This window comes from Haemaphysalis longicornis, unplaced genomic scaffold, assembly GCF_048455015.1.
Source record: "Haemaphysalis longicornis isolate Haplotype H1 unplaced genomic scaffold, Haemaphysalis longicornis Haplotype H1 scaffold_9, whole genome shotgun sequence".
NCBI lineage: Eukaryota > Metazoa > Arthropoda > Arachnida > Ixodida > Ixodidae > Haemaphysalis > Haemaphysalis longicornis.
Window position 1 is genome coordinate 11713893 of NW_027526460.1, and position 26518 is coordinate 11740410.

A 26518-nucleotide genomic window follows, 5' to 3' on the forward strand; every position below is an offset into this window, starting at 1 on the left:
GAAACGAGCTCTGGAATCGGCGCGGGCTCGCGGCCTCCTGGACATGGGAGGCTGACCACTTCCCCTTCCCTCTCCCCTAAAGCTCAAATAAACGTTTTTACCACCACCACTACTGACAGTAATAAGAATGGTGTACGACCGTGCTGGCCAGGCGGGTCATGATGTCACCCTGCGGTGGCTTCCCAGCCACTGCGGCATTGTCGGCAACAAAAGTGCGGACGCTGCCGCCCGGTTGGCGCATCAAACAGTGAGTGACGACTGTACTCATTCGACTGTCTAGGACGGACGCAGCTAGGGTCCTCCGCATACTTGCCCGGGGAACAGCAGCCTTTCAATAATATCCAGAAGAATTCACATGTGCCCCTGACCCGCACCTGCAACGCCCCCTTCCACTAAGCCTCCCATGGCCTGACGCAACTCTTCTTTGCAGTCTCTGGCTGGGGGTGGCTTTCACAAATGCTTATTCATACACAATAGGGATGGCAGCAAGTGAGGAGTGCGAAACGGGTGGCACGCCGGAGACGATACGCCAGGTTTTATGCGAGTACCCACGCTACTCGCCTGAAAGAAAGAAACTGTCGTCAGCACTGAGGAACCTGGACTCTCTGCGGCCATTTTCGGAGGAGAAGATTCTGTGCCACTGGCCCTCTCTGTCATCCGCTCAGAAGGCAACTGAGAAACTCTTACGCTTTCTACGGGCGGCGAACCTAAACACCAGACTATAGACTGAACGCCTCCAGTGTCAATCAGTGTCAGTGCTTCAGCGCTGGCATACGTGTCTGCTCCAATTTTTCTTCATTCTTTTTTTTCTCTTTTTTGCCTATTTCCCCTTCCCCACGTGCAGGATAGCAAACTAGGCTCTAGCCAGGTTAACTTTCCTGCCTTCCTTCTGCACCCTTCCTTCCTTCCTTGACTCTTCTTGCACTCGCATAGCATCTGATCCCCCCCACGTTGAGTGCGTATGTGTTCAGTGGCTCTCACCATCATCGTCATAATCACGCGCATGGGCGTTCCTTAGTTTTGTTTGCGTCACGCTGGTCTCACCTCCTCCGGTGTTTGTGCTGCTTGCGGTGAAATTGAAACAATTGAACACTTTTTCCTGTACTGCCGCGGTTTTTCTTTCCTTCGGAAACGGTATCTAGCCGCACCAGTTCAACGCATTGGCCTTCCTCTGTCGATGCCTGTGCTCCTTTCGTTCGGGGCCAGATCCCTGGGGTTTTGTCATAGAGAGATAATTGCGGCCATTCATCCGTACATATCAGAGACAAGACGCATGTCCTGCTAACCCGGTCAAAATTTTTTAGCCTTTTCTCTCAAAAATGGCATCAATCACTGATTATTCTCTAGATCTAATACATAATTCGGTAACCGTTTCGCCAATTCCTACAGGCTGATTGTATAGGGCTATGAGGTGGTCGTTTTAGCCCCAAAAAGACACCCCGTTTCTTGGCCAATCCCCCACGTAGGTATGTGCCACCAGAAGAGGAACAACAACAACATTCAGCCCTAGTTCGCCCGCGCGAGAGGCAACCATCTCGCACCTCCGGCAGCCGCTTCAAGCGTCACCAAGAACGTCCCGGCCCCGCCATTCCCTTCCTCGTGTTCTCGAAGTCACGCCCCGCCGGAACGCCATGTGGACGGACGACGCGGCGGACGAGATCATCTCCATTTCGACCGACGACCTGGAGCGCGAGCCTCGCACGGAGCGGACCGTGGTCAAGCAGCGGTCGCTGTGCCGGCACCTGCTGCGCAGCAAGTTCTCCTTCCTCGTGCTGGCCACCGTCACGGTGCTCTTCGCGGGCCTGCTGCCATTCGTGGCCTTCAGGGCTGCCCTTCTGAGCAGCTCGCAGGCGCTGTTCGCATCCCAGAACAGCCGGCCATTCAGGTATGCCCTACAGCGAACGCGTTAAACATTCCTCTGGAGATTTGAAGGCAGGTAAATTGATTGATTGATTGATTGATTGATTGATTGATTGATTGATTGATTGATTGATTGATTGATTGATTGATTGATTGATTGATTGATTGATTGATCGATCGATCGATGATCGATCGATGATCGATCGATCGATGATCGAACGATCGACCGACCGACCGACCGACCGACCGACCGACCGACCGACCGACTGACTGACTGTATACAAAACACGCCTTGTTAAAGTTCATCCTTACGGGCCTCAACTACAATATAGCTGCCAGGCCGCGGCTGCACAGAAATGTCAGCACTGCTTTGAATGCCTTGCTGGAACGCTGAAACAAGCTGATGGTCTGAGTGGCCCAATAATCTCTCAAAAAAGCTAAAATATGCATGTTTGGGTTGAGCATTCAAAGAATATGAATGACTTGGAACGGGCGTTCGCTGCACACCATGTTTTGCCACTTTCGCTGCCTCTATACTTTCCCAGGCCTATTATACATCGTCAGACGCACTTCCAACCACTCATCATGAAATCTCAAGCTTCGGTAAACTCCTGAAGCATTACACTTTAAAACGTAGGCATTGCTTGAAGGCTTTGATGATACTCATATGCAATCAGGTGCCGCATATTAAAAGGAGCCATTTCGATTTGTTCCGGTAAGCCGCTCTGTACGGTGGTGTGTTGCAGTAACTGATCCGTTGGAACCTATTCTATACTTCGCCAGCTCCCCACCATTTGCCTAAAAGTTTGTTCTGTTCTGTTTGTTCAGTTTGTCTCGACGGCTGAAATGCACTGAAAGTCATATAGGATTCTTTTTTTTTTTTTTGGAAAGGAGGACTTCGGAAGGGCCCGGAAATACATAAAATCAACAATGCTAAAAAATCCGGAAAGTAGCCCATTAGCTATACTGAAATCTTCGTTGACACAAGTCTCGAAAAGTTGTGCTGCTGAGCTCAATGACGCGGGTTCGATTCGCGGCCGCGACAGCTGCTTTTGTAGCGAAGGCGAAAAGCGAAAAGGCCCGTGCGTTCCCGATGTCGGCGCACGTTGAAAGATCCCCAGGGGGTCAAAATTAATCCTGAGCGCTCCACTAAGGCGTGCCTCATCGCCTGTGTAGGGTCTGCGCGTAAAACCTCATGATCAATCAGTCTCGAAAAATCGCCAGTGTGGCGGCAAATCGCCAGGCCTGGCAACCCTGCACACGAGGCATGCGTTTCTCATTCGCAGGGCTCAGTCGACGAATTCGAACAGAATGCCGGAACAAGGCGTCCCTGCTTTCGACATCGTGGTGGCGCGCGACGTTGACCGCGAGCGCTCTCTGGCGAACCATCTGTATACTGAACACGTCCCCGTACAGCCCCTCCGGCCCTTGCCTGGCGACCGGGTTCGTCCCGCAACTGCCCACCACCACAACACGCCTGTTGCGCCAGACAAGTTGCTCCCGCAGGTCAGATACACTTAGCAACATATCAAAAGTTAAGTTACGCGTCACGTTTCAATGTGGAAGAAGTAGGGTTGTGCATGCAATGTGTTCGCACATCTGATAGCTCAAATTTAAGGAGCCAACCAATTTTTTACACAGCGTATACCACAAAAACGCTGTAAATGAAAAGAAAAAAATGGTTGCGGCTTAGCTCCGCTAACCTTGGATATGTAGAGCAAAAGCTTGGTTTAGTCTGGTTGAGTCTTGGTTTCGCTTGGTTAAGCTTGGATGTAGCTGTTTTGCCGGCCACGGCTCAAAGCCGTTCGGTCCCGTGCAACGCTCACAGGAGGAGGCCTGGCCTCGCTTTCATTCTCGGCGAACGCGGCGTTCCTCTTTCATGGCGAACGCGGCGCAAGATGAGTCACATAGCCCGAGATGACCCAGCGGCGCATGTGTGGGAGGCTGCGGGTTTGGTCGGCTACCGATCAGCTGAGCGGCCGCTCCGTCGCGACCACCGCCGCTACGTGACCACAACGACAGAACAGAAACGGGGTCTTGTGCGCAGCACTGACAGCGGGCCCGGTGAATCACGCGATGCGCTTCAAGGGATGTGTTGCCGGGTGTGTGTCTCCGGTGAAAAGGTTAACTTGTGCACCCTCCGCGAAACCGGTAGACGAAAGTAGTAAAGCTTTGCTTTAAAATCTCGCGCCATCTCCATTAACGTGGAACCTGGGGAAGGGCGACGCATGCAGTGTATAAGTGTATTCTTGGCGCCTTGGCGTTTTTGCAAATGAAGACGAAACCGTTGGGGGTAGAGGTATACAGCTTTGCTGTAAAAGCCTGTTGTCTTTGAAGCAGGAAGCTCTCTAGCGCGAGGCGTTGGAAAACGAGTGCCCAACGTTTTTTAGCACGCGCTATGGAGCATTCTAGCGCGAGGCGTAAACGAGTGTCCCGATGATTTTTTTTTTGTACGCGTTACGTTCTAGCACGAGGCGTAAACGAGCTTCCCAGTGTTTTAGTACCGTGACATGAAACGACTATTACGACGACGACAGGAGATGCCAACAGCCCCAGCCCCTAAGGCGCTGCGCCCCTAAAACTAACTAGGAAAACAAGTTTGGGTAGTGCGTGCCGTATAACTAAACTCGCGCATTTTTAAGCTGCGCACATTCACACGGGAATTTGGGTGCCTCGTTCAGTTGCTAAAGTATAACGCACGAAGAGTACTAGGCCCGAGTTACTACGCGAGTCGAGGTGGACGGCCTCTGATTTAGTAAGACACTCTGGGTATATTTAACGAGGGGAAAATTCGTGTACGTAACGGGCATTCTCTCATTTCGCCGTCGTAGAAAATATGCCTCCATGGTTAGGGATCGAACACACCACCTTGTGCATAGCAGCAATAGTGTATCTTACACCGTGATAGCAGCCCAACACCAGGCAACACGACCCCGCAGCAAGAAGGCGGTGTGGGAACGGAAGTAATGGGACACAATACAGATCATACACGCTCTTCAGACAGCACGTGTAACGAGATGGATCCGGTTATTGGTGTATATGCTTATATGGCTGGGGTTCTGTGTACTTTTCTTACGCGTCAACGAGAACTCGGAGGCTCTACCTTTTATTACAACGCGAGGCGTTCTATAGCGCGAAACGTTGGAAAACGAACGCCCCGGTGTGTGTGCTATTGGCAAGCGGTCACTACCCAGATTGTGTTCCGTTCAAATCAAGATTTGAATATAAAGCTTTTACGTTTCGTCGATTGTATAATCACCTCGGGTATTATTTCCACGATCACAACATGACTTATACCTCAACCTTCTACGTCTCGTCCTTTGGATATTCATTTTTAATATGCAGAGTCAAAATAAGTGAGCGCGTGTATGTATGTGTCTCTCTTAGGGATTACTGCCATGAACGCTAGGAGAAATAAGATTTGCTCATATCTTTCGCCTAAATTTTGTGTTACCTCCATGTGGTGTGCTAAGCAGCTTCGCTGGTCATCTTCCTTCGGAGCGGAATGGCTCCTGATTTTATAAGGTGCACTGTGTCAATAGCGACCCCGTAATTTAGGCTGTCGTTTATTCCCCGTCATCGGTGTGGGGTGGTCGTGTCTGTCGCCCGGTTGACAACATCCATGGCAGGGGATCTTCGGACACTTGCTTGCATCCCGTCTTCGAGCAAGCAAGAAGCTCGCGCGGTTCAATCCGGCATGTATGCGCAGATGCGTTGGCATGCTAGCACATGTGACGATTCCCGTTCATGACGTTTCTTAGAGCTTAATCACCATAATCCCTGCTCGGCTCCTTAATCAATGTGCTGACCAAGCACTAGGATCAAGACAATGCATTTAGGCTTACAAGAAGTCAACAATGTGACCGAAAGTATTGATTTTAACGTGAATAGACTATCTCTAGCGTTATATATGCTGGAGAATATACTGAAGCAAGACATTAAGCTCTTGGCAGCACACATTTTCCACAATATATTTAAATGACCATGTCTCTCGTGTGCAGGTAATGGAGTACCCGAAACCGTGTGATTCAAAATCCTGCCAACGGGAGGCGCTGAACGTTTCGGAACAGCTCGACGACTCCGTCTCTCCTTGCGACGACTTCTACACTCACGTCTGCCGCCGTTGGTCGCAGCGGGTCGCCGTTCCCAACGGATCGGCCAGGGTCTCTGTAGACAGCCTGACACAAGACCTTCTCACGGATTTCGTAGACGCGGCCTTTCGGCACTACTCGCAAGACCTGGAGCGAGTCGCGGATCTGTACAACGAGTGCCGAAGCCACAAGTCCGGGGACTTCGAGCGGCCCCTATTCGACGGACTGATGCGCGGGTTCGGCAACGTGAGCTGGTTCCTCAGCATTCGGACAATGGCCAGTAAACTTCGTACCTCTGTCTGGCCCCTGTTCAAGGACTTCGGGGACACAAACCTCTCGACCCGCGTGGGGATGTTCTACCGGACGATAAACGAGCCGGCGCTGTTCTCCATCAAGCCGACCACGGACAGCGACTTCCCGAACGAGACCCTAATCTCCATCGGCCTTCCCTCCCTGGTCATGGGCTCTTTCCTGCTTCCCCCAACGCGGGGCAACTACAGCTACATATCGGAGGCGATGGACCTCATACTGCGCCAGAGCAACCTGACTCACGGGGTTAAGGTGAATGTGCTGAACGTCGAGATGACCCTTGCTCGCGCCATGGCCGTTGGTCAGCCGGACTCGCCGAGGCTCCTCCAGGTCCGCGAGCTCCCGAGCGCAGGCAAGCTGAAGTGGGACGCCGTGTTCCGAGCCATGATGGCAGAGACGGACCTCAACTTTTCTTCCATTTACGTCTCGGTGGAGTCCATGCGCTACCTGTACGCGCTACAGGAGGCGCTGCTGGAACTGCAGGACGTGGAGATCATGGCCTACCTGGGCTTCCGCACCAAGCTCGTGCTGGCCCCGCTACTCAGGGACGACGAGGCGCTCTCTCTGCTCGGGGCCCTGGCGGTGTCGGAGTGAGTTGCTTCCACCCTCATGTCCCGTTGCGTCTGCGCCAGGGGTGGCCGACTGATCTATTAACCTTCCAATTAATCGATTAATGCTTTTGTCGCGATTATTTGTTTAATCGGTTAATCGATTGTTGTCATGCACTCCAAGAAAAAATGGAGTGGTATTTTCTCCCTTAAGGGTGAAGCAGAAATGTATCATATATTGTTCCCTAAGAGGTAGAAATTTTCTCCTTTCAAAAGGCAGGAGCGTGTTTCTACCCCGGAGTTGGAGGAAGATTTCCCCCTTTCGTGAGCTAATGGACAAACATTCCTCCCCTAAACAGAGCAAGGCTTGTTATGCGGAGAAGGCTTAGTAAGCTGATCGGTTTGAGGATTGAGGAAACACAAATAGGTAGGTTACTGTGATTGTGTGCGCTTAATGTGCGCTAAAATAAGCAAGCCAATACCTACCGAGCACCAGAAGTGCGGTTAGCAAGCCATGAAGCCATCCGTATGCGCGACTTCATCCATTCGTCCCAGGAGGCACTCCGCCTTCACGCTTAGAGCGAACGCGCCGCTGTACACATGTGTACAGCGGCGCGTTGGGAAGAAACATAGCACAACACAGGGAAACATGGGAAGATTGGGAAGAAACATAGCGCAACATTGCAACATACACTTCATTTAAGGCATTGTCAACGCACAATTCATGCAATAGACAACAGTGCAAGCATAATACACACGTATACATACACATTGCATAGCACATAGTACACTTTTCACATCTCTATAACATTCGCGTGATCCCAAACCCGCAAGAAAACAAAGAGGCTTCAAATTATTTAACATTTACCGCAGAACATGCAAGTAGGAACAGTGAGCTTGTTATTTGTTTCGATAACCCGCAGCAATGCGTGAGCCTCACCTGCGTTTTTTTATTTCGTCAATGTAACCAGAGTAAGTGCTGCTTTTTATTAGTTTCAGGTTTCGTAAGAAGCAGTATTTAGTAGCTAAAAGAACCAAAATAGCGTGTTTAGAGAAACAGTACGGCTCGTATGTTTGAGTAATAACACTCATTGCTTTGCCTTCGATCTTTTAGCGGAGAGGAAACCCTTGGTCTGGCAATCATTCGGATACGCCAGCCATAGTTTCAGGCAGTTTTCACGCAGTTTGAAACTGCGTGAAAACTGCCTGAAGTTTTTACGCAGCGGCGACCCGAAATCTCGTACACGCGGGCGTTTTTTTTTCTTTTTGCCTCCATCAGAAAATCGGCCGCCGCGGCCGGGAATTTGCCGTTGGATTGACTAACTAATGTAAGTAAACTATGATTTATCAGAGCCCTTTTCAATTAAGGAGAGGGCATCGATGAGTGCCGATGTTCCTGCTAGTGGGAATGACAACAAACACGGTGATGAGCGTCCCGGCCGCATCAGCGGCATGCATGATGATCAGCATACCTCATCTTCGCGGGTTCGATTCCCGGCCGCGGCGGCCGCTTTTCTGATGGAGGCGAAAAGCAAAAACGCCCGTGTGCACGAGATTTCGGCGCACGTTAAAGATCCCCAGGTGGTCAAAATTAATCCGGAGCCCTCCACTACGGCGCGTCTCATCGCCTGCGTTGCGTCGGCGCGTTAAACCCTACAATCAATCAATCGGCATACCTCATCTAAATTGTCTGAGCAGGCCTAAAAGTATACTGATGCCCGAAAGTGTTAACAAACTTCTTTGCAAACGGAGCAATGCTAACTCGCTATGAATGACGGGTAACTGCGCGAAAACTGGGCGAAAACGCGAAAAAGGAGAGACACAGACAAGCTCGCTCCCTTTTCGTGTTTTCGTCCAGTTTTTATGCTGTTACCCGCCATGGAACAATGCCTGGAATTACACAAATTTGACCGTGTCGGTCACGTGACAGTAAAAACACCCGTCAAATGTGAAATTTTTTTTTACTTTTTTCTTCCCAAATAACGCACCCGATTGATCGATCCATTAACCGATTAAAGCCTGCCGATTAATCGGGTTAAATTTTTTAACTGATGCCCAGCTTTTGTCTGCGCGTGATCCACGTGATTTCTTAACGGGACAGCTCGACTCCACATCTCTGCACTAAGCACGGTGTCTCACACGAACAGAAGTAGATATAACAAAACAGTGCAGAGACATCGCAGTGAAACAAAGGCACGAACCACGACACTTTCTATGGGTCTGTCGCATAATAGAAGGGAAGCTTAGATTCTTTGGCTTGTGTTACGAAAAGCACCGCAGTTATGATATCGGTGACTGGTGCGAAACGCCATAGGTGGTAGAACAACAGAACTTGAACTTTGGCACTTATATTGTCTAAATACCTGTAATGTGCTATTCAATGTGTTAATGTTGGACTTTGTAACAGCAAGTTCTAACTTCAAAGAGGCTAGAAGCAGCGGAGTGGCACGTCAAACAGTGCAATCCCATGCCGTGGCGCAGACATATAAAGGGCATTCGGCGGGTTCAACGTCATGGGTCATCTGTAACAAAACAGATAGCACACTTTTGGCTTTCGTCAGAAGGCATGGTGTTTGGGGCTATTTTATATGTATTCCAAAAAAAGGGATAAACTTCATCGCACAATAATGGCCCCCATGCTCCATCTTTCTTAAATAGAAGACTAGGGACGATAGCTACGCTAGTAAGTTGTAACTGCAGCATATAAATCAATTCACGATTGCACGATCAAGTTTAGCTTGAAGATTATATAACTGAAGGTGTGAAGAACACCCTTCCTCTTATTTCATCCATAGTCCTTGCAAAGGTCAGCGAAATTACACGCGAAGATTGGTTCACAATTCCACGACCCCGCTTGGATGAGAAGTAATGAACAGTGAGAGGACAAGTAGGCAGCACGCTTATCCCCCATACGAGCTCTCTGCTGCGCTTTCGAATGCTTCTTTCCAATCTCCCAGGTTTCCGGAGTGGCACCCATCCCTGAGCAGGAAGCACTACTGCTTGCGCTTCTTCGAGAGGTTCGAGCCCGCCCTGTCGCTGTACGCGGCTCGCGAGCAGATCGGCCAGAGCATGCGGCGCCTTCGGGCCGTGACGTTCGTGGGGACGGTGAAGAAGGCCGTTCTGGAGGAGATGGCCTCGCTCTTCCCCAAGCCGTTCTTGGAGCACGTGAGCCTTGCGCTGAAGTCGGCCAAGTGGACCGCCCTCATGCCGGACTGGGTGCGAGCCGAGCGCCCGCGCACCAAATACATCGACTACTTCTTCACGAGGGTAGGAACAATCGCTCTACATGTCCCTTGCCCTGTCCCATGGAGCTATTTCTAAATACCTGCATAACAGCCAATGTATTCCTCTACAGTATTACTATAAGCAGCTCACGTAATCCTATATATATATATTCCTATCTATGTATTCCACGTATTCCTAAGTATTCATATATTTTATGTCTATATATCGCTATCGTCGTATGGTTTATATATAGATTTAACCAATTTTCTTGGTTTACTCAATGAATCTGATTGCCCAGCCGCAAGCGAAACGTTTTTTGTTTGTCGGGATGATAGTTTAGAACAAGCGATACCTTGGCAGGTTAGCGTTATCTTTATTAGATGATGTTTAAAGCGCATTGTTCGTTATTCTGAGTTAGAAATAGTGAAGTTGCTTTGCTCTTTCTGCGAATAATTTAGCAACAGTATTCGACAGCAATAAGCACCGCGCTTTGAGCGGACAAGCGGACAACCCATGTCAGCATACAAAAAAAATTGGCTGGCGATTACGATACCCCCTAGTGTGATATTTGGGCGCAGCAGCAGTGCGCTGGGGCAGCACTCACTCGTGGGTTCCCTCGATGGCAGCGATGATGAGCCTCTGCCTCGGCGGCGCGAAGTGCGTCTCAGGAAAGGACCGCGACCCGCGTCTTAGACAGGGAGCGCACACCATCGTCACGCGTACGCCCCCCTCACGTTTTCGCCAGTGTCGCGCAGACGAGCGTCTCGTGCGGGCACAGCATACTGCCCCCCTTTCCCCACCACACACTTTCGGGGAGCACTCGCGCCGCCACGGCGAGCCGCCCTCCCCTCACAATTTCGCGACGCTCTCCTCCTTACAGTATACTTCCCCCCCTCCCTCACCGCAAACTTTCGGAAAGCGAATGCAATAAAAAATTTCACCATCTTCTCGTAGGGGAACCCTGAGTAGTATGGGAAGCAGCCATGGGGTCGCCTCAAGTTCCCATTAGTTTTCAGTTCGTTCGCGGCGTTGAGGGAGGAGAATGAGGGGAGCGGATCGCGCGCGCGCGACATTTATACCACGGAGCTACAGTGGCGCCCCCAGAAGAGTATGCAGCGGCTACCGTCGCGTCTCTAACCCTAAGCTGCTTCGCATTGTCGCGCGCGGAGCCGCAGGTGTTGCCATTCGTTGCGCAATCCCGTAGAGGAGAGGAGCTTCGGAGAGGAGAGAAGGAATGCCGGAGAAGAGAGGAGGAATGCCTTGCATACTACTCAGGGTTCCCCTACGGGAAGATGACGACGGTGGTTGAACGCGAAGCTATCTCGTGATGGATTCTTTGGTTGGTCAATCTCTAGGGGCATCCTGCCACAATCATCAGCAGCGGTGCCTGGCCAGGCATGCGCAGTGGGGGTGCGGACGTCGCGCAACGGCGCCCACACAATGGCGGAGGGAACAGGCTCGACCATAAGCTGTTTCGCTTCTGAAACCAGCGGTAAACACAGGACACAGAAGAAAACGATAGGACAAGCTGGCTTTATTACTGCTTACCGCTTACCGTGTTTACCGCTGGTTTGTATTCCATTCAAACATGTACCAACTAGCCCAGTCCAACGCCTTGGTATTTCGGAGAGCGCTCGCGCCGCCATGGCGAACCGCCCTTCCCTCACAATGTCGCGACACTCTCCTTCTTTGCTTTCTTTCGATATTCGGTCTTGCCATCGTTCACCGGGTTACATCACATCACATCACTTTAATACCTTAAAGACCCCCATGTAGGGGGTACTACATAAGGGGTGGGTTACAGATTAATGCACACAGATTGTCAAATGGAAATGTGCGTGGTCACCTACTCTTTAAATGTTAATAAACACGTGATGGCTGGAACGTCACAGGGAAGCTAGGCCATTCCAGTCCACTGCTACAGGGGAAAAATTAGGCAGAGAAAGTAGTAGTGCGAGCATGTGGACGGGCAATTTGATACGGGCGGGCAGTGCGGTGAGATATGCGCGTCGATGGGACGATGTAGGGTGTTTGATTTAGAGGGCTGTAGAAAAACGACGGCGACGCGGCTCAGCCCAGAGACGGCCGCCAAAGGGCTGCGCCCTAAAACAAAGAGTAGCAAGACCGGACGCCTGATTAAAAAATGCTCTCGTAAATGCAGTGACAATGCCCCGATTCTTGCGCCCCAGGGCCGGATGCCGGTGCACCAGCAGTTCTCGCTGCTCATCCGGCTGAAGAACGCCAACCAGTACCAGCGCTACCTGACCGGCGACTTCTTCGACGCCCCTTGGACCGGCGGCGTGCTCGCGACTTCGGCCGGCGTCACCGAGGACCGGGTCGACGTTCCACCGGGGGCCTTCGACTTCTTCCGCGCAGACGCCGACGAGCCCTCCCTGGCTCCCCTCCAAGTGGCCCGACTGGCGCCGCGCCTCCTGAACAGCGTCTACCGCCACGTGTTCGACAAGGCGCTGGCCTTCCTCTACCACACGGGCCACCAGAAGTCCTGGGTGCTTCTGGACGACGCGCGCTCGTGCGTCTGGAGCCAGTTCAGCGATTCGGACACGCCGGAGGGCATGTCCCTAAGGTCGGATCGCATGCGTTGGCCGCTGCTGGCGCACGTCCTGTCAGCGGCGCCGTCGTTCAAGGCGTTTCTTGCGAGCCTTGACGGAGACCTTTACCTGAAGGGCCTCGAACGCCTCTCCTCGGAGAAGCTATATTTTATCTATTACGCGCTCAACTACTGCGAGACCAACGACGACCGCTTTCTAGCCAGCCTCCTCGAGGCGGGGGTTGAGCCACCGGCGTGGCATATTGTGAACGGAGCGCTACGGAACTTTCAAACTTTTGCGGACGTCTTCAACTGCTCCGTCGGTTCCTTTATGAATCCGGAGCAGAAATGCGCGTGGTCTTTCTGACGCTCGCGCTTCTACCCGTTCTGTTTTTTTCCCCGTGTTTTATTTATTTAGCATTTTGTTCGCTCTCGCGTTATGAATGCTGCTATTGTTCTGGTCATTTTATTATCGGTTCGTACGCACCACTTGGCTGCGTATCCCTCGTAGTGTAGCCACGAGGAGAAACGATGGACACGCTTTAAAGCTTTCCGGCTTCACGCTGGTGAAAAAAAAGAACACGTCGATTGCGTAATTTTCTATCGTTCGGTTGCGTTTTCTTTCTCCGCGGCGGCTCGCTTAAACCTGAAAAGAAAACACTCCTCAAACAAGGCTTCGCCTACATTGCGCACGAACCAATATAAATTATTAGTACAGGGGAAAGTGGAGAAACAAAGGTATTCTTACAGACTTTGTAGAACCAAAGTTGAGTCTGTGTTTCCTCGTTTGCCATAGTTTTCTTGCCACCTTGGGCACATTACCTTTTTTTAAATCAGCACGCAATCGTTTTTTTCCTTGTCAATGCAGACATCAGAAAACCTGTCTTGATTAGCGTGCTTCCCAAAATAGCAGAACTAACTTGCTAATGAGACATAACGCTATGGGGAACGACGGGGAGCCAAGTATATTAGCAGCGAATAATTGCGAAATTACCTGAGCCGTCTGAACTTTTTGTACTGGCGATGCATCATCACGACACTAGGAGCATTACGCAATCAAATCGTTAACACTAACACACGCACGAACACAGGCGCACACCATGCGCCCACATTTTAGCGGTGTTTCTTCAAGCTCCGCTGAGAGGTCGCTAGTCTCCTGCGCGTCGATACACGGGAGGCCAGCAGACGACTCCTTGAATGCCGGCTGTCGGCCGCACGCGGCAAGTATGCCAGGCGGTCAAAGCGTTCAATATTTATAGGTCTGGGACACAGGGCCGATGGGACAGGCACTCGTCGCCACCGAACACTGGGCCGCGGTCGGCATGACGCGGCGCCGACGTCCTCTCACGGCCGCGCACACCTGTGGATAAGCACGAATTTCGGGGGCTGTGTTTCCGCATTTATGCAACGCTCGAACGTGCACGCGATACTTACGGAGCAACGCAATATCTGGTGAGTTTCGACGTCCCAGTAAAGCGCCACTTTCTTCCCTTCTGAGAAGTACCTTTCGCACTTTCAACACGTGCAAAAGGCTGCGAAACAATTTGCAGCGAGCGTGCTTTCTGAGTATCTCGGGCGATTCATCAGTTCCTCGAGTATAGGTTGACCTTTTGACGCACGAATGGTTCTAGCGAAGCGTTTGTTCGCGCGTGCGTGCGAACGTGTGGTCATTGTGCCCTATTCCATGCCACACGATACATCGTCCAGCTAACGCATAGCAGCTGATCCCCAAGACAGTTTAGGACTCAGCCTGCTGCACGAGTTACTTTTGTATCGCGGTTATGTTACCGGTGTACAAAGCTATTCACCCCTAATCTTTGATAAGGCCAGGACAGGCTCTGGGCTGTATTGCGCATGGGGAGTTCGATAATACTGTCGACTGCGCCAGTAGCCCTGCCCACTGATAAGACGGCTGTTCTTAGGTTAAAAAGGCCCTCAGAAAAACGGTTTGATTGTGGAAAATGATGGACCATTGGTGAAAAAAAATCCCGTAGGTACAGTCTTTGCCAAAATTTTCTAGGCCAAGCCGGAAGTACGCAGGCTGCAAGAAATTCAATGTACAAGCTTACGTTCCGAGCGAGGCTGAAACGTTTTATGGCGGAAAGCTAGAGAAAACACGTATTTTTTCTTACTTTCATAAAATAACTTTGTCACCTTTAAAGGTAAACTTATTTTATGAATTCTTCGTGTTCTAGTAGGCTTAGGTTTGGCCTAGAAAATTTTGGCAAAGGGTGCACGTGCATGACACAGCCAAACCAGCTAAACATACTTCCCTTCAAATTTCAGTCACTGTTATCATAGTAGCTAAACAAAAAAACGGCGACTGCTGATGTCTTTGGCCGCTGTTCACGTTTACCGTTCTTTCACCTCTGATATAGTGCGCTGTTCTTGAAAGATTCATTATCAACCCTGAATTTTCGTTAACACTTCAAGAACACTGAATCGACGTGTAATGGAAGCTGATAAAAGGGAATAAATGCTTGGGATTTCGATCTTTCTAAGAAACCGACCAGAATATATTTTCGCTTTTTATCGCAGTTTCGCAAGTTAACAAATCAGGCCCGCTGTGTGCTTGCAAACAAAACTCTCACGCAGATCTCACTCTCTGCCAGAAATATAGCTTTTACTTATGCAAAGACGTGAAGTAAAGAACAAAATGTCCTGAAGAGTGTGTTGCACAATGCTTTTCTCCGTCATCTTGGTTGGAGTAAGGGCGTCTGTTAAACTCAGGCTAGCTGTAATTATACCGCGAACGGAAATAGGGAATTATGTGAACTGCCGGGGCCTAATGACCGCAGAAAAACGAGAAGCTACTTTTCAATATGAACTGAATTTTGTTAAGCTCATGCAGCCTAAGGGAGCAAAGTGTTCCTAAAGCGGGAATGCTCGAATCAGGGCGTCATTTCAAAATGGCTTTAACAATCTACTTCGCGCTTTAACCCGCCGCGGAAGGGTAGTTGCTAAGACGTTGTGCAGTTCAGGCCGAGGACGCGAGTTCTAACCCGGCCACGCCGCCTTTTTTTTCTGGTAGAAGCGAAAACCAAACGTGCCATCTGTCGAGACTTTGGCCCTTACTAAAGATCAAAATCAGTCTTAAAAATAAGGTTGTCAAAACTAACCTGTAGTCTTCCCACTTCGTACAAGCGCACTTCATAGGCCAGGTTCAGCTCTTACATGTGCAGCCCCCTCCCCCTATTCCTCTGCTATGCAAAAAATTGTACATGCCCTTGAAAGAAATGTTTAACATAGCTGTCAGTATTACACCAAATTCCTTCTACAAACAAACCAAGTGTGAATGCAGTTAATACTCAAAAAGCTATGAATCGACGTTTATATAATGGAAGCTTACGAAAATATGGCTTGTAAAGAAAGTGAACTGAGCTTTTAGGGGCGAAGCACCTTAGAGGCTGGGGCTTTTGGCGTCTCCTGTCGTCGTCGTCGTCGTAATCGTCTTCTCATGTAATCGTGGTACTAAAGCACCGGGAAACTCGTTTACGCCTCGCGCTAGAACGTAACGCGTAATAAAAAACACCGGGACGCATCGTTTACGCCCCGCGCTGGAGCGCTTCGTAACGCGTACTAAAAAAAACATCGGGACACTCATTTGCGCGTCGCGCTAGAGAGCCTCGTGCTTCAAATACAAGACACTTTTACAGCCAAACTGTATACCTCTACCACCCAACGGTTTCATCTCCGTTGGCAAAAACGCCGAGGCCCCAAGAGTACACTTATGCACTGCATGCTTCGTCCCTCCCCAGATTTCACGTTAGTGGAGATGTCCCGGGATTTTTTGTTGCCTGCACAGCACTGATCGAACTCTGAATGAACGAAATAGCCAATGATAACTCAGTTTCCTTACAAAATACAGCGCTAACTGGACACACAAAGAAAGGCAGACAAACGATGCGCATTGTTTGTCATCCTCACTTTGTGTGTCCAATTGAGCTATATTTTGTAAGGCATAATGAACCAACTAGCCAACAGCAGATTTTATTGAAGTATAATTCATTGTTTTGTCATCAATTACTGAAAGAGGGTATGACACTGTCCTTCCTATTGGCGGTGAGCGCGAACACAGGCGGCGCTGCGAAGCGTGCCTCCGTGACGTCAGCTTAGGGATTCTCGCATTTATCGTCTGCTTCACTCAGGATCGCTCTCCCTGCTGTTTCTTTGCGCTCGGTCAACGTCTGATGCTTGTCCGCACCAGAATTGGCGTGTGGGTAACTTTTTATCATAATAATAGGCTTAAAATCGCATACACTAGCTCATGGTGTCAATTAAAGTATACTTTTGGATACCGCTACGGGAGAAACATTGCCGGAGCCACCCCATTCCTTGCGAAGCCGGTCCTGTGCGGAGCGCGAAGAGTCGGAGCTAGGCGTCAGCTTCTCATGTAAGCATTCGAACAAAAGGAACAGTCAGCTACTAATAACCGACAACAGCGAAAATGGAAGACCAAAACAAATTCTAGGCCTTCAGGGCTGTCGGCTTTGGCAGAAGGCATCACGATTCCCGGTAATCATATGTGAGGTACAACAGTTTTTGCAACCTTGTCGAACGCTCGAACGCGTTTTGTCACATCACTTTACGTTGTCAAGGCATGAAAGTTTGCCGACATGCACTTATAGACTGCAAAAACTGTAGGTTGAGTTCCAAATAACCCAGTGTGTATATACGCGCGTGCTGATTCTATGCATCTAACCAGCTAGTATGGAGGTTTATTGAGCAAAACGAGTCACGTCTTCGTTAAATTTATAGTAACACATATATGTTTGTTAAGAGCTGGAGAGATATTTCGGAACATTTTGCACAGCCATATCTTCCCGATATTCGGATATGCGTTATAGGAAAACTGCCCTCAAGAGGAGGAGGAGGAGTAAGGGGAGGAGGGGAAAACTTTGTTTAACAATTAAATCGATCTGGTTAGTGGGCCGGGTCTTCAGTACAGGACAAGAGAGTAAAAGTAATTTTCTTCAAATCATAGAACGCCATCCCGAGTAGAATAGGATTTGTTCTTCGCGCCTGGAAGGGTTGAAAAGCAATAAAGGGCTACTTGGAATTCTTTTTCGGTTTCGAGTCTTGAAATATATGCAGGTATACTATTTATTACGTTAGTTAGCGAGTATATCATGCCTTCAACACCGTAATCATGTCATCATTGTTCGAGTTGAGAGTCAGTTCGTTATGATAACGATATAATTACGATAGAGATTCGGAGCACAAAAGCCACTTTCGAGTACTGTGGACCACGTTGTTTAGGGCGCGATCGCGGTGGCGTAGCACAAACCTTCTCATTGTATTTGCATGTATATAAACAAAGCACGCTGCGGATATGCACCTTCTTGCACGCAGCCGTAATGAAAGCCAATTTGTGAAGAAGGGAATGTATGCCATACAAAATGAAGGAAATATCCACACGACCTTTGTGAGGCTCCCAAACATCCCGAAACCTCCTAATAGTTGGTGACGGCGCAGAAAAATTAATGCGTTGGGCAGAAAAAAAAAAGCAAGAAACATTAATCCGATACAAGACAACAACGAAAGAAACAGAAGAAAGCCGCTTTATTTCCTGCTGTGCGATGAGCGCGTAGAGGCCGCTGCTTGGTACGTAGTATTAGACTGTTGAGTCTTCATAGGAGCATCTCAAAAATACTGCAGGGAAGCCTACGCATTTTGAATACTTATCGAGAAGCTCTGATCGCTGATCCTCGCGAATAAGCAAGAAAGGACGAGTTACACACAATCTTCTGACCGATACTCTGAAGAACGTTGTTCTCTATCTCTTCGTGTGTTGCAAACTTGTGGAGGATACAGCTTCAAATTATTCAGATGCGTCAGAAGCTGGCAAAATAACTAAGTCGCTAGAAATACGCTTTTTAACGCACTACAGCAACGAAGCGGGCGATTTCTAGCCCAGGCACTGTTGCCCCTCACAAGCGGAGTGTAGCAGACGACAGCGGCGCGAATCCCTAAGCCGACGTCAAAGCCAGGGGGCGCCACTCAAAGATCTCACCGCCAATACAACGACATAAGACAGCGTCATCTGCATTTATTAATTTCGGAATGCACCAGCGCCTAACGGAGGCCATTTCAGCACACAGAAGTAATGGGGGACTCAAGAGAGAGCCTAAAGTCCGCAGAATGTGTACATATCTTATGCAGAAAACATATTATTACACGCAACCCGGTCCCTGCATTCATAGAAGTCGTTCAGAGTTGTAAGCTACTCTGTTTGTTGACAGCCGCAGCAGTCACTAGCTCGTAGCAACAAAATGCCGAATTCATGTGCGTCTTTACAGCACTCAGATTGTATTTATAGGCCTAAATATCGACCCGTGTAGAAAGAGCCGCTGTTCATGCAGATGCAGGCCTGCCAGCCACAAATTGCCAACCTCTGCTTCAAAGGGGCGGCACATGTGCCGTAAACAGAAAGTAACTTTGATACCTTAGTGGTGAAACGCTCTCTTCTGAAACAAAACAGTACGAGCTTAACAATAGAAACAATGTTCATTTTAAAAATCCTTTTTTAATTAGAAGGTGCTTTCACAAGAATTACTGGAAAGCAAATATTTCCATGTCCTCACAAATGGTGTTTCACTGCTAAAGACTGTTAAAACCGTAATTTAGTGTATAGGTTTACAACGCTTATTTTTAGCCTATTTGCATTTTTCGACAATAGCGTATCCTTTTCTGAATACTGTTGTTAAGAACTTGAAGAAAAATAGTTTTTTTTTTTGCAGCGAAGCTGTACGTGGCTAGACTATAGTAGGATTTTTTATGCCCGCGACCCAAAACCCGCACGTGCATGAATAATTCCTTTTGTATTCTGTGGCGACGCTGTGGGAATGCCACGTTACGTATAGTCGGTATTCACTGAAAAGTTTAGCTTTCTATTTCTTCACTTGGCAACACTGGAAACGGCCACGCACATGGCCGAAGCTCCACGGACATGGCTCGGCTTGTGCAAGTGCGTCCGCACGCCGCAGAAAAAAATTACACCGGCGTGTGTCTTCTGCTCCCCTTCAACCCGATTCTTATTCTTAACAGTGGTGTCAACGCAGTAGCGGTCCCAGAAATTGGTTTTAGGGGGGGGGGGGGGGGGCGAATGTTTTCTTTTTTTTTTTTTTGGGGGGGGGGGGTCCTTTTTTGCGCGAATTCTGCGGAGGAAGTGATAAACATGCAGGCATGTGCGCGTATGCGGTGTAACCCGCTTGGGTACAAATCACTTGGCGACACAGTGCTTTCTAGCGCCCCTTAGGCGGTGCAACGTCTGGCTCGAGCCCGCATTTCTGATAATCGCTACATGTTTACGGCCGCGCACAAGCGGGATTTAACCTCGTGCAAGTGGAATGCTTCAAAAAAACAAAAAAAAAGGTAGCTGATGACCTGTTTGGGGGGGGGGGGGGGGCGAACGCCCCCTTCGCCCCCCCCCCCCTTGGGACCGCCCCTGTGTCAACGGAGATGTTATGAATCGCACTCACACTGGAGTCGAGGCATTACTTTGCGTTCGGTAGGGTAGAGTTTGGAACGTCGAACACACGTCATGTGCTTAGCACGGACAAGTACCGCCATCCCGCGGAGCCCGACGAACCAGTGACTGCACACGCACATAGTTGCCTGCACGCGTGCCTCGCTAGTGAATACAACCTATAGCTAAGACTCCTGAAGAGCAGCGTGCCTACGAAGAGCGAAGATGGGAACAGATAAGGAAACATGTGGTTATGGATGTTCGCAAGCCAGGCACCACAGGTTCGTGCTGTTCAAGTTGGAAGTGAAGTGAAGTGAAAGAGCTGCAGTGAAAAAATTCGAATGAACCAACCGCTGCACATTGGTCATGTTGAGACTTTATAATTAAAAATGAAGATACATTCTTCACTCATTGAAGACAATGGCACCAACTGTGAAAACGTCTGCGCCGTAGAAACCAAAGACGGGATTGTGATGCTCGCACTGTATTATCAACAGAACCGTGCTCCAGGCCCACACAAGCGTGATATCGATACGTTCACTAACACGATGCCACCTCGAGTCAGAAGGTTATTGCCGATTTAATAGACAGCATTTATAAAAACAAAGCAGGGGGTAGTGACGAACATTTTATTTATTTATTTATTTACACATACTGCCAACCCCAATTAGGAATTATTGCAGGAAGGGCACATACATTGTGGAAGTACAGGATTTATACAAAGAATACTCACTGAAATATTGCAATAGGAGTGAAACAAAACCGACTGCAATACATTTTATGACTACATCACTACAATTATAACTACATCAATACCATAGGACATCAATACCAACTAGTACTGAGAAAAAAATAGTGAGCACTTCAAACAGTGTACAAAAAAAACTCAGTTTGTCATTCCAAAGACAATAAGTAACATTCAAGCAGGGATGAAAAAGTTTCCAATGATTGACTGTTTGTTATACTGATTGGCAAATTATTCCACTCACTAATTGCTAGTGGAAAAAAAAATATTTCAGACAGTCAGTACGGCACTGATATTCATTCAGTGTCTGTGAATGCTTTTGTCTGAATGCTGATAGATTAAGTTTGGGGAAAGTTGGTAAGTTGCTTACTGCGAACAACCATGGTTAAAGTTGCCGCAAGAGGGTGGATCAGACGGTAGCACAACGCGGGCCTCGTGCAGTCCTTCCGATTGAGTCGGCAACTTTTCCCGCCCACTATTCAAAATGGGTAGTTCATGATGGATTGTGAGAGGTTAGTGAAAAGCGAAACGCTTGTCGCTCAATCCTAATCACCTTATTCAACTATTTAATACCGATACTTTTCAATCAAAACCAAATTTCAAAACGTCCCCCTAGAGCACAGTTACGGGGTTGTCTACCCGAAAATGCCGCCTGCATCAGCCGAAAGCTACTATTTTTTCTCCCTGACCACGGGCATATCTTCTTCGAATATGTGTGCATATCTCTGCAGCGTATAAGGTTCGAATCAGTAGGAATGTAGTTATAAAAACATGACCAGCCGGATACCGACGATAAAAAGCAAGCCAAACATCATCGTGAGGGCGGCATTTATTTGTGCCATCCTCCAATTCAAAAGTGTTGATTGTTTCTTAGCAGAAATCAACAGGTTATCTGCAGTGGACTTTCACAATTACTCCGTAGCTACTCCTTTGAGATGTAGAACGCAAAACCACCAACAAATACAGCTGTGGGCCGACAACTTTGGTGCGAAATTCTGAAAGGAATAATCCCAATGCGTTCGACATAATAGACAATGACAAATTAGAGCAGCCTTGAAGAAAAGGCAGGGCGGAGAAGCCCACCTTGCACCGCAGTCGGCACACATGCAGACTACCGTCACTGAGGCACGCAAGTTAGCAACGGTAGCCATTTTGGTGTTTCTCAATGTTGCCAGATATCGCTTCGGCGTCCTCACCACTAACTTTGACGAGGCCACTTTTAAACAACGCTGTCGAAGACCGCCACGCGGCATCTTCGGACTCATTTCTACAGCTTAAATGCTGCGAAGCGTTCTTTGATTCGCGTTCGGAGCGACACCAGTTGCGCGCAGCTGCAGAGCAGGGAGGATAAGCTGATACTACCACAGTTGACCGACACAAAAGGCACAAACAACAAAATTACGGTACCCATGAGCCATGGAGGAAAGAAAAGGTTAGGATAGGCACTGACGTCACGTTTGTGAAGCCGCACCCGCCATGTCGATGAGCCCAGCACTCTTTCCCATCCTCCTCTGCTGTTTCCGGTTTGATAACACCTTCGCGGTACGGGCAGTACGGGTGGCTCGCGGAATCGAAAGCAGACGACGGCAGCAGTGTTTGCGTCCGTACAGCACGGCGTTCTTTGTGCGCTACGTCTCAGCTGCGATGAATTTCACTCACGTGGATAAGTGGCTGCAGTGGTTTGCAAGATGCCTCCCTGTTTCGTGCCCAGTCGCCGGTCGCTGCCAACGCGCACCTTCTCATCAGAAGACCGACAATGATGGAAAACAACTGCGCGACATTGACGAGATATCGCCGCAAGAAAACGGCAATTATGATCCACGACGACCTCAATCATTAAAAATCGAATTTTTCCTTGAAAGGAACATTAGACCACAAAGGAAACGGCAGTAGAAGAAACAGCGAAATCAGCTGTAGTGCACAGATTGCAGACGACGACGACGACGCCGTAGCGACTGCGCTGTGTCGCCAGCGTAGCAATGCAGCCACAGTCAAAGCGCCGTAAAAAATTGTCCGTGGCATTTAGCCAGATTTAGCCGCCGCACTCGTAAAAAACTAGGCAACATTGTCTGTAGGCTCATTAAAAATGACGTCACTTCTTCCACACTTTTTGCGATGCATTGGGATGCTAGGGGCCTGGCCTGAGTATTGAGACGAGGTAGACGCGGTTACAATTAGCTGTATTTACACTATTTACAAAAGGGGGAAATTGGCGACACAGCGGATGACCGTTTTAGCTCCTACCGGGCGCCACACCCATTGTCGTCTTTCTCGTTTTCCACGATTGGCCACATGCCGTGCAGGGCGATTTCTCGACCTAGCAGTGGCTTCACCACTTTGCGAAGGAAGGCTGCACCGTAACAGTACTCTTCCCTCCATGCCATGGACCATCGCAGTGTAAACAAATGTCACGTGATGCGAACTGACCAATTATCACGGCGGCGGCGCGGAACAATAGGAAAAAAGAGTGCCGGTACTCTGTAACCTTATCTGGTGACACTAGGCACAGCCACGTGCAGCTCTTCTGCGTGTGTGCAGCAGTGCCAATGCATTGCCACTATCTAGCGCTGTTGCTATCTCCAGCCGTTCATGGCGTGGTGCTAACTTTTGCGCGAAATCTTTTAATGACGGTGCCATTTTAGTCGCCGTGTTCACCAGATCGTTTTTTTTTTTTTTTGCGCGAACATTTATTCGACTGCATCACGTTCTTATTAAAGTACTTTGTGGAACAAGTTAGACTAGGATTCCTAATTTTAACTCGTCGAACTGTATAAGTGAACGAGGACACTCATCGGCTTCGCTGTAGTTTATTGACAGACTAACATGCAGTGCCTGCTTTGGCAATCGTTGAGCGACACTAAACCGATTTGTTAAAGCTCTGTGCCCCCACCAACTCTAAAGTACTTTCAAAAACGTTTTCTTGGAATACACTGCGACATCGAAAAATGACTCAACCACACTGCGCGCCACTTCTGTATAATATAGATCGCGCTGCTCCATGTGTCCGCTTTTGTAATCCAATTTCTTCTTAATTTTCTTGTGTTCTTTTTGTACGAACGTTGGATATTGATAGAGTTGGATTACAGTCGTGCGCGTTTAGTCGATGTTCAGAGCCAACTGAAAACGTTGCATCCACACAGAGGCGGGCAAACCCGTCGTTCATTGTTATTGATGAGTTGGTCGGCTGAATTATTGCAGCCCAGCTCAGTCGGACCACAAATGTGGCTGCGCAAAACCTATGGTGGCTAGCTTGCGGGCAAAAGACTCGATGTTGTTACTTCCCGAAATAAACTGATAACAGTGTGTAATGGTTTTCAAGGAAAAATTTGTTGCTGACACTCAAGAGCCGTAAAAGAAGAACACAACCCACAAATAATTGGAAAAGCAGAGAGAAAAGGGAAACCTGTGCTTCTCCTTGTTCACATCTGAACAACTAAAATTGTCTTCGTACTAACTTAAAAAACAACTCCAATGAATTTACTGCGCATACCATGGCACGTACCACTAACCAGGTGGTCCGCCAAAGAGCAGCAACAGAATAAAATCGGCGCTGAAACAGTAAACTGAAAACAGAAATGATAGGCACCAAATATTATGTTATCAATTACGAAAATTGTGGTCAACGATTACAGACTACCGAGCAGCATCAGGCGAAGCAGTTTCTGAGCGAAGTTTTTTTGTCCTAACTGCCGAACACCATTTTTTTTTTTTGTCTATTCAGAATATTTATAGAACGCACAGCGTTATATGGCAAACTCTCCAGGCGTAACTGTCACTGATATGACTGGCCAGGCCACTCTGCGACTCTGATTCTCAGTTAGGCATTCAAATGAATTCGCATATTCAGTGCCTAACGATTACATTTCAAATTGGTTTCGAATGTAAGCGCAGTGTTACAGGCCACCCAATAATGTGAAGAAATGTTCTTCGTTTTCAATCCTCCTCAATCCAAAGTTAGCCTCGGTGGCGAAGTTGAACGTCGAAGAACCACTATGGTACAGACCACTGCTTCGTTGGTTGCTCTGCTGCTGTTGGCAGTTAGCATAATGTGGCGTACTGGGGGAAATAATATTTGGTGTGCACCCACGTCTTACACATTGATGAAACCCTGGAACCTGTTGGCGACCTTTTTTTTTACGGTATTTGACGTACCTTGACGCCTACTTTCACGCGGTGGCTCAGTGACTAAGGCGTTGCGCTGTTGCGCCCAAGGGCGCAGGTTCGAGCCCGGCCATGGAGGCAATTTTTGTGATGTAGGCAAGAAACAAAAACTCCCGCGTGTCGAGATATGGGCGCACGCTGAAGATCCCTGGGTGGTTGAAAGTAATCCGGAGCCCTCCACTATAGAGCGCCTCATGGCCCGTGGGTGTAGCTTCGACGCGTTAAAACAACATAATTTCAATTTTTAAAGCGAAGCCTTCTATGTCTCGCTAATGGCGTTGGATGTCGCTCCAAAACGCACTGCAGAAAAGCCAACTTTACACAATGGGTATCACAAACCGACGACGACGACGACGATGATGATGATGATGATGATGATGATGGTGATGATGATAAGCGAAGGCACATCAAGCGCTTCAACAAAAAAGTTTGCCGTGGTCGGAATCGAACCTCGGTCTCTCGCGTTGTTAATTCGACGTCTATACGATTGCTCCCTTTCGACACTTCTTGTTTTCTTTATTCCCAGGCTTCGACATAAATCAAATCATTAAACACAAAAAAAAACCACAGGCACAGATATAGAGCAGCCAGCAGGCTTGGCGTTGTCATTAGGTCATTACTTAATTACAGTCAGTGTTTCAACAAAGCGCAACCAGTCGGGAACTGGCTGTCCGGCTCTCTGCCCTCGACAAATTGTGTAGCGCTTCCCCGAAGAAACCGCCGCGCCGGGCGAACATCCACGTCGCCATGAAGCTGGGTAATGCGTGCACCCCCAGATCCTACGGAGGCCCAGAAGCCTTACTATGTCACACGGGACCCCTTCCTCATTGTCTGTGGATAGGTTCCGGATACCGTGCGAATTAAATGGAAAGCGTAGTGTTCTTTGCATCTCATCCCAAAAGTATACGCCCATCCAACAGTGTATTAAAGCGTGTTTTATGTTCTCTGGTTGCTTGAAAATTGTGCATTCTGTACCCCGTATTGTTTCTAATCCTTTTTTAACCAAGTTTTGATTGTTAGTGTCCCTGAATGAACCTTAAGAAAAGACTTCTCCCCTGATCACACGGTCATCTTTTTAACTCTCTTGTGTACAGCGGTTTGACATAGGTGGTGAGGCAGTGGAAGTGGTAAGCGAATATATCTACTTAGGCCAAGTTGTGACCCCAGATCCAAACCATGAGGCAGAGATAATTAGGAGGATCAGAATGAGGTGGGGTGCATATGGCAGACATTCTCAGATAATGAATAGCAGCCTACCATTGTCGCTGAAGAAGAAACTGTATGATAGCTGCATCTTACCGGTACTCACCTACGGGGCAGAAACTTGGAGGCTCACTAAGAGGGTTCAACTTAAATTGAGAACGACTCAGCGGGCAATGGAGCGGAAAATGATAGGTGTAACATTAAGGGACAGGAAGAGAGCGGAATGGGTCAGGGAGCAAACTGGTGTTAAAGACATATTAGTAGAAATTAAGAAGAAGAAATGGACGTGGGCAGGACATGTAATGCGAAGGCAAGATAACCGCTGGTCATTAAGGGTAACAGAGTGGATCCCTAGAGAAG

At 48.6% G+C, this 26518-nt stretch overlaps 2 protein-coding genes across 2 annotated transcripts in view; both read left to right on the top strand.

Moving 5' to 3' along the window:
• The first annotated feature begins 1631 nt into the window (after positions 1–1631).
• On the top strand, positions 1632–13451 carry LOC144152509 (membrane metallo-endopeptidase-like 1). Its single transcript, XM_077683796.1, has 5 exons — positions 1632–1885; positions 3147–3366; positions 5862–6850; positions 9766–10075; positions 12223–13451. Exons 1-5 carry the CDS (start codon positions 1632–1634, stop codon positions 12946–12948), a joined length of 2499 nt encoding a protein of 832 aa, XP_077539922.1. The 3' UTR covers positions 12949–13451.
• Positions 13452–13637: 186 nt separating this feature from the next.
• Positions 13638–26518, top strand: part of LOC144153885 (uncharacterized) — a 39261-nt gene continuing 26380 nt past the window's right edge. The window contains exon 1 of the mRNA XM_077685641.1: positions 13638–14033. The gene's annotated coding sequence lies outside the window, so the exon portion shown is untranslated. The remainder of the gene's footprint in view (positions 14034–26518) is intronic.

Bases quoted from the DNA above. Each gene is read 5' to 3' on its own strand.
- LOC144152509 (XM_077683796.1), top strand. From the start codon at position 1,632: ATGTGGACGGACGACGCGGCGGACGAGATCATCTCCATTTCGACCGAC. The intron at 1,886-3,146 runs GTATGCCCTACA...TCTCATTCGCAG, and splicing joins CAGAACAGCCGGCCATTCAG to GGCTCAGTCGACGAATTCGA. The intron at 10,076-12,222 runs GTAGGAACAATC...CTTGCGCCCCAG, and splicing joins TCGACTACTTCTTCACGAGG to GGCCGGATGCCGGTGCACCA.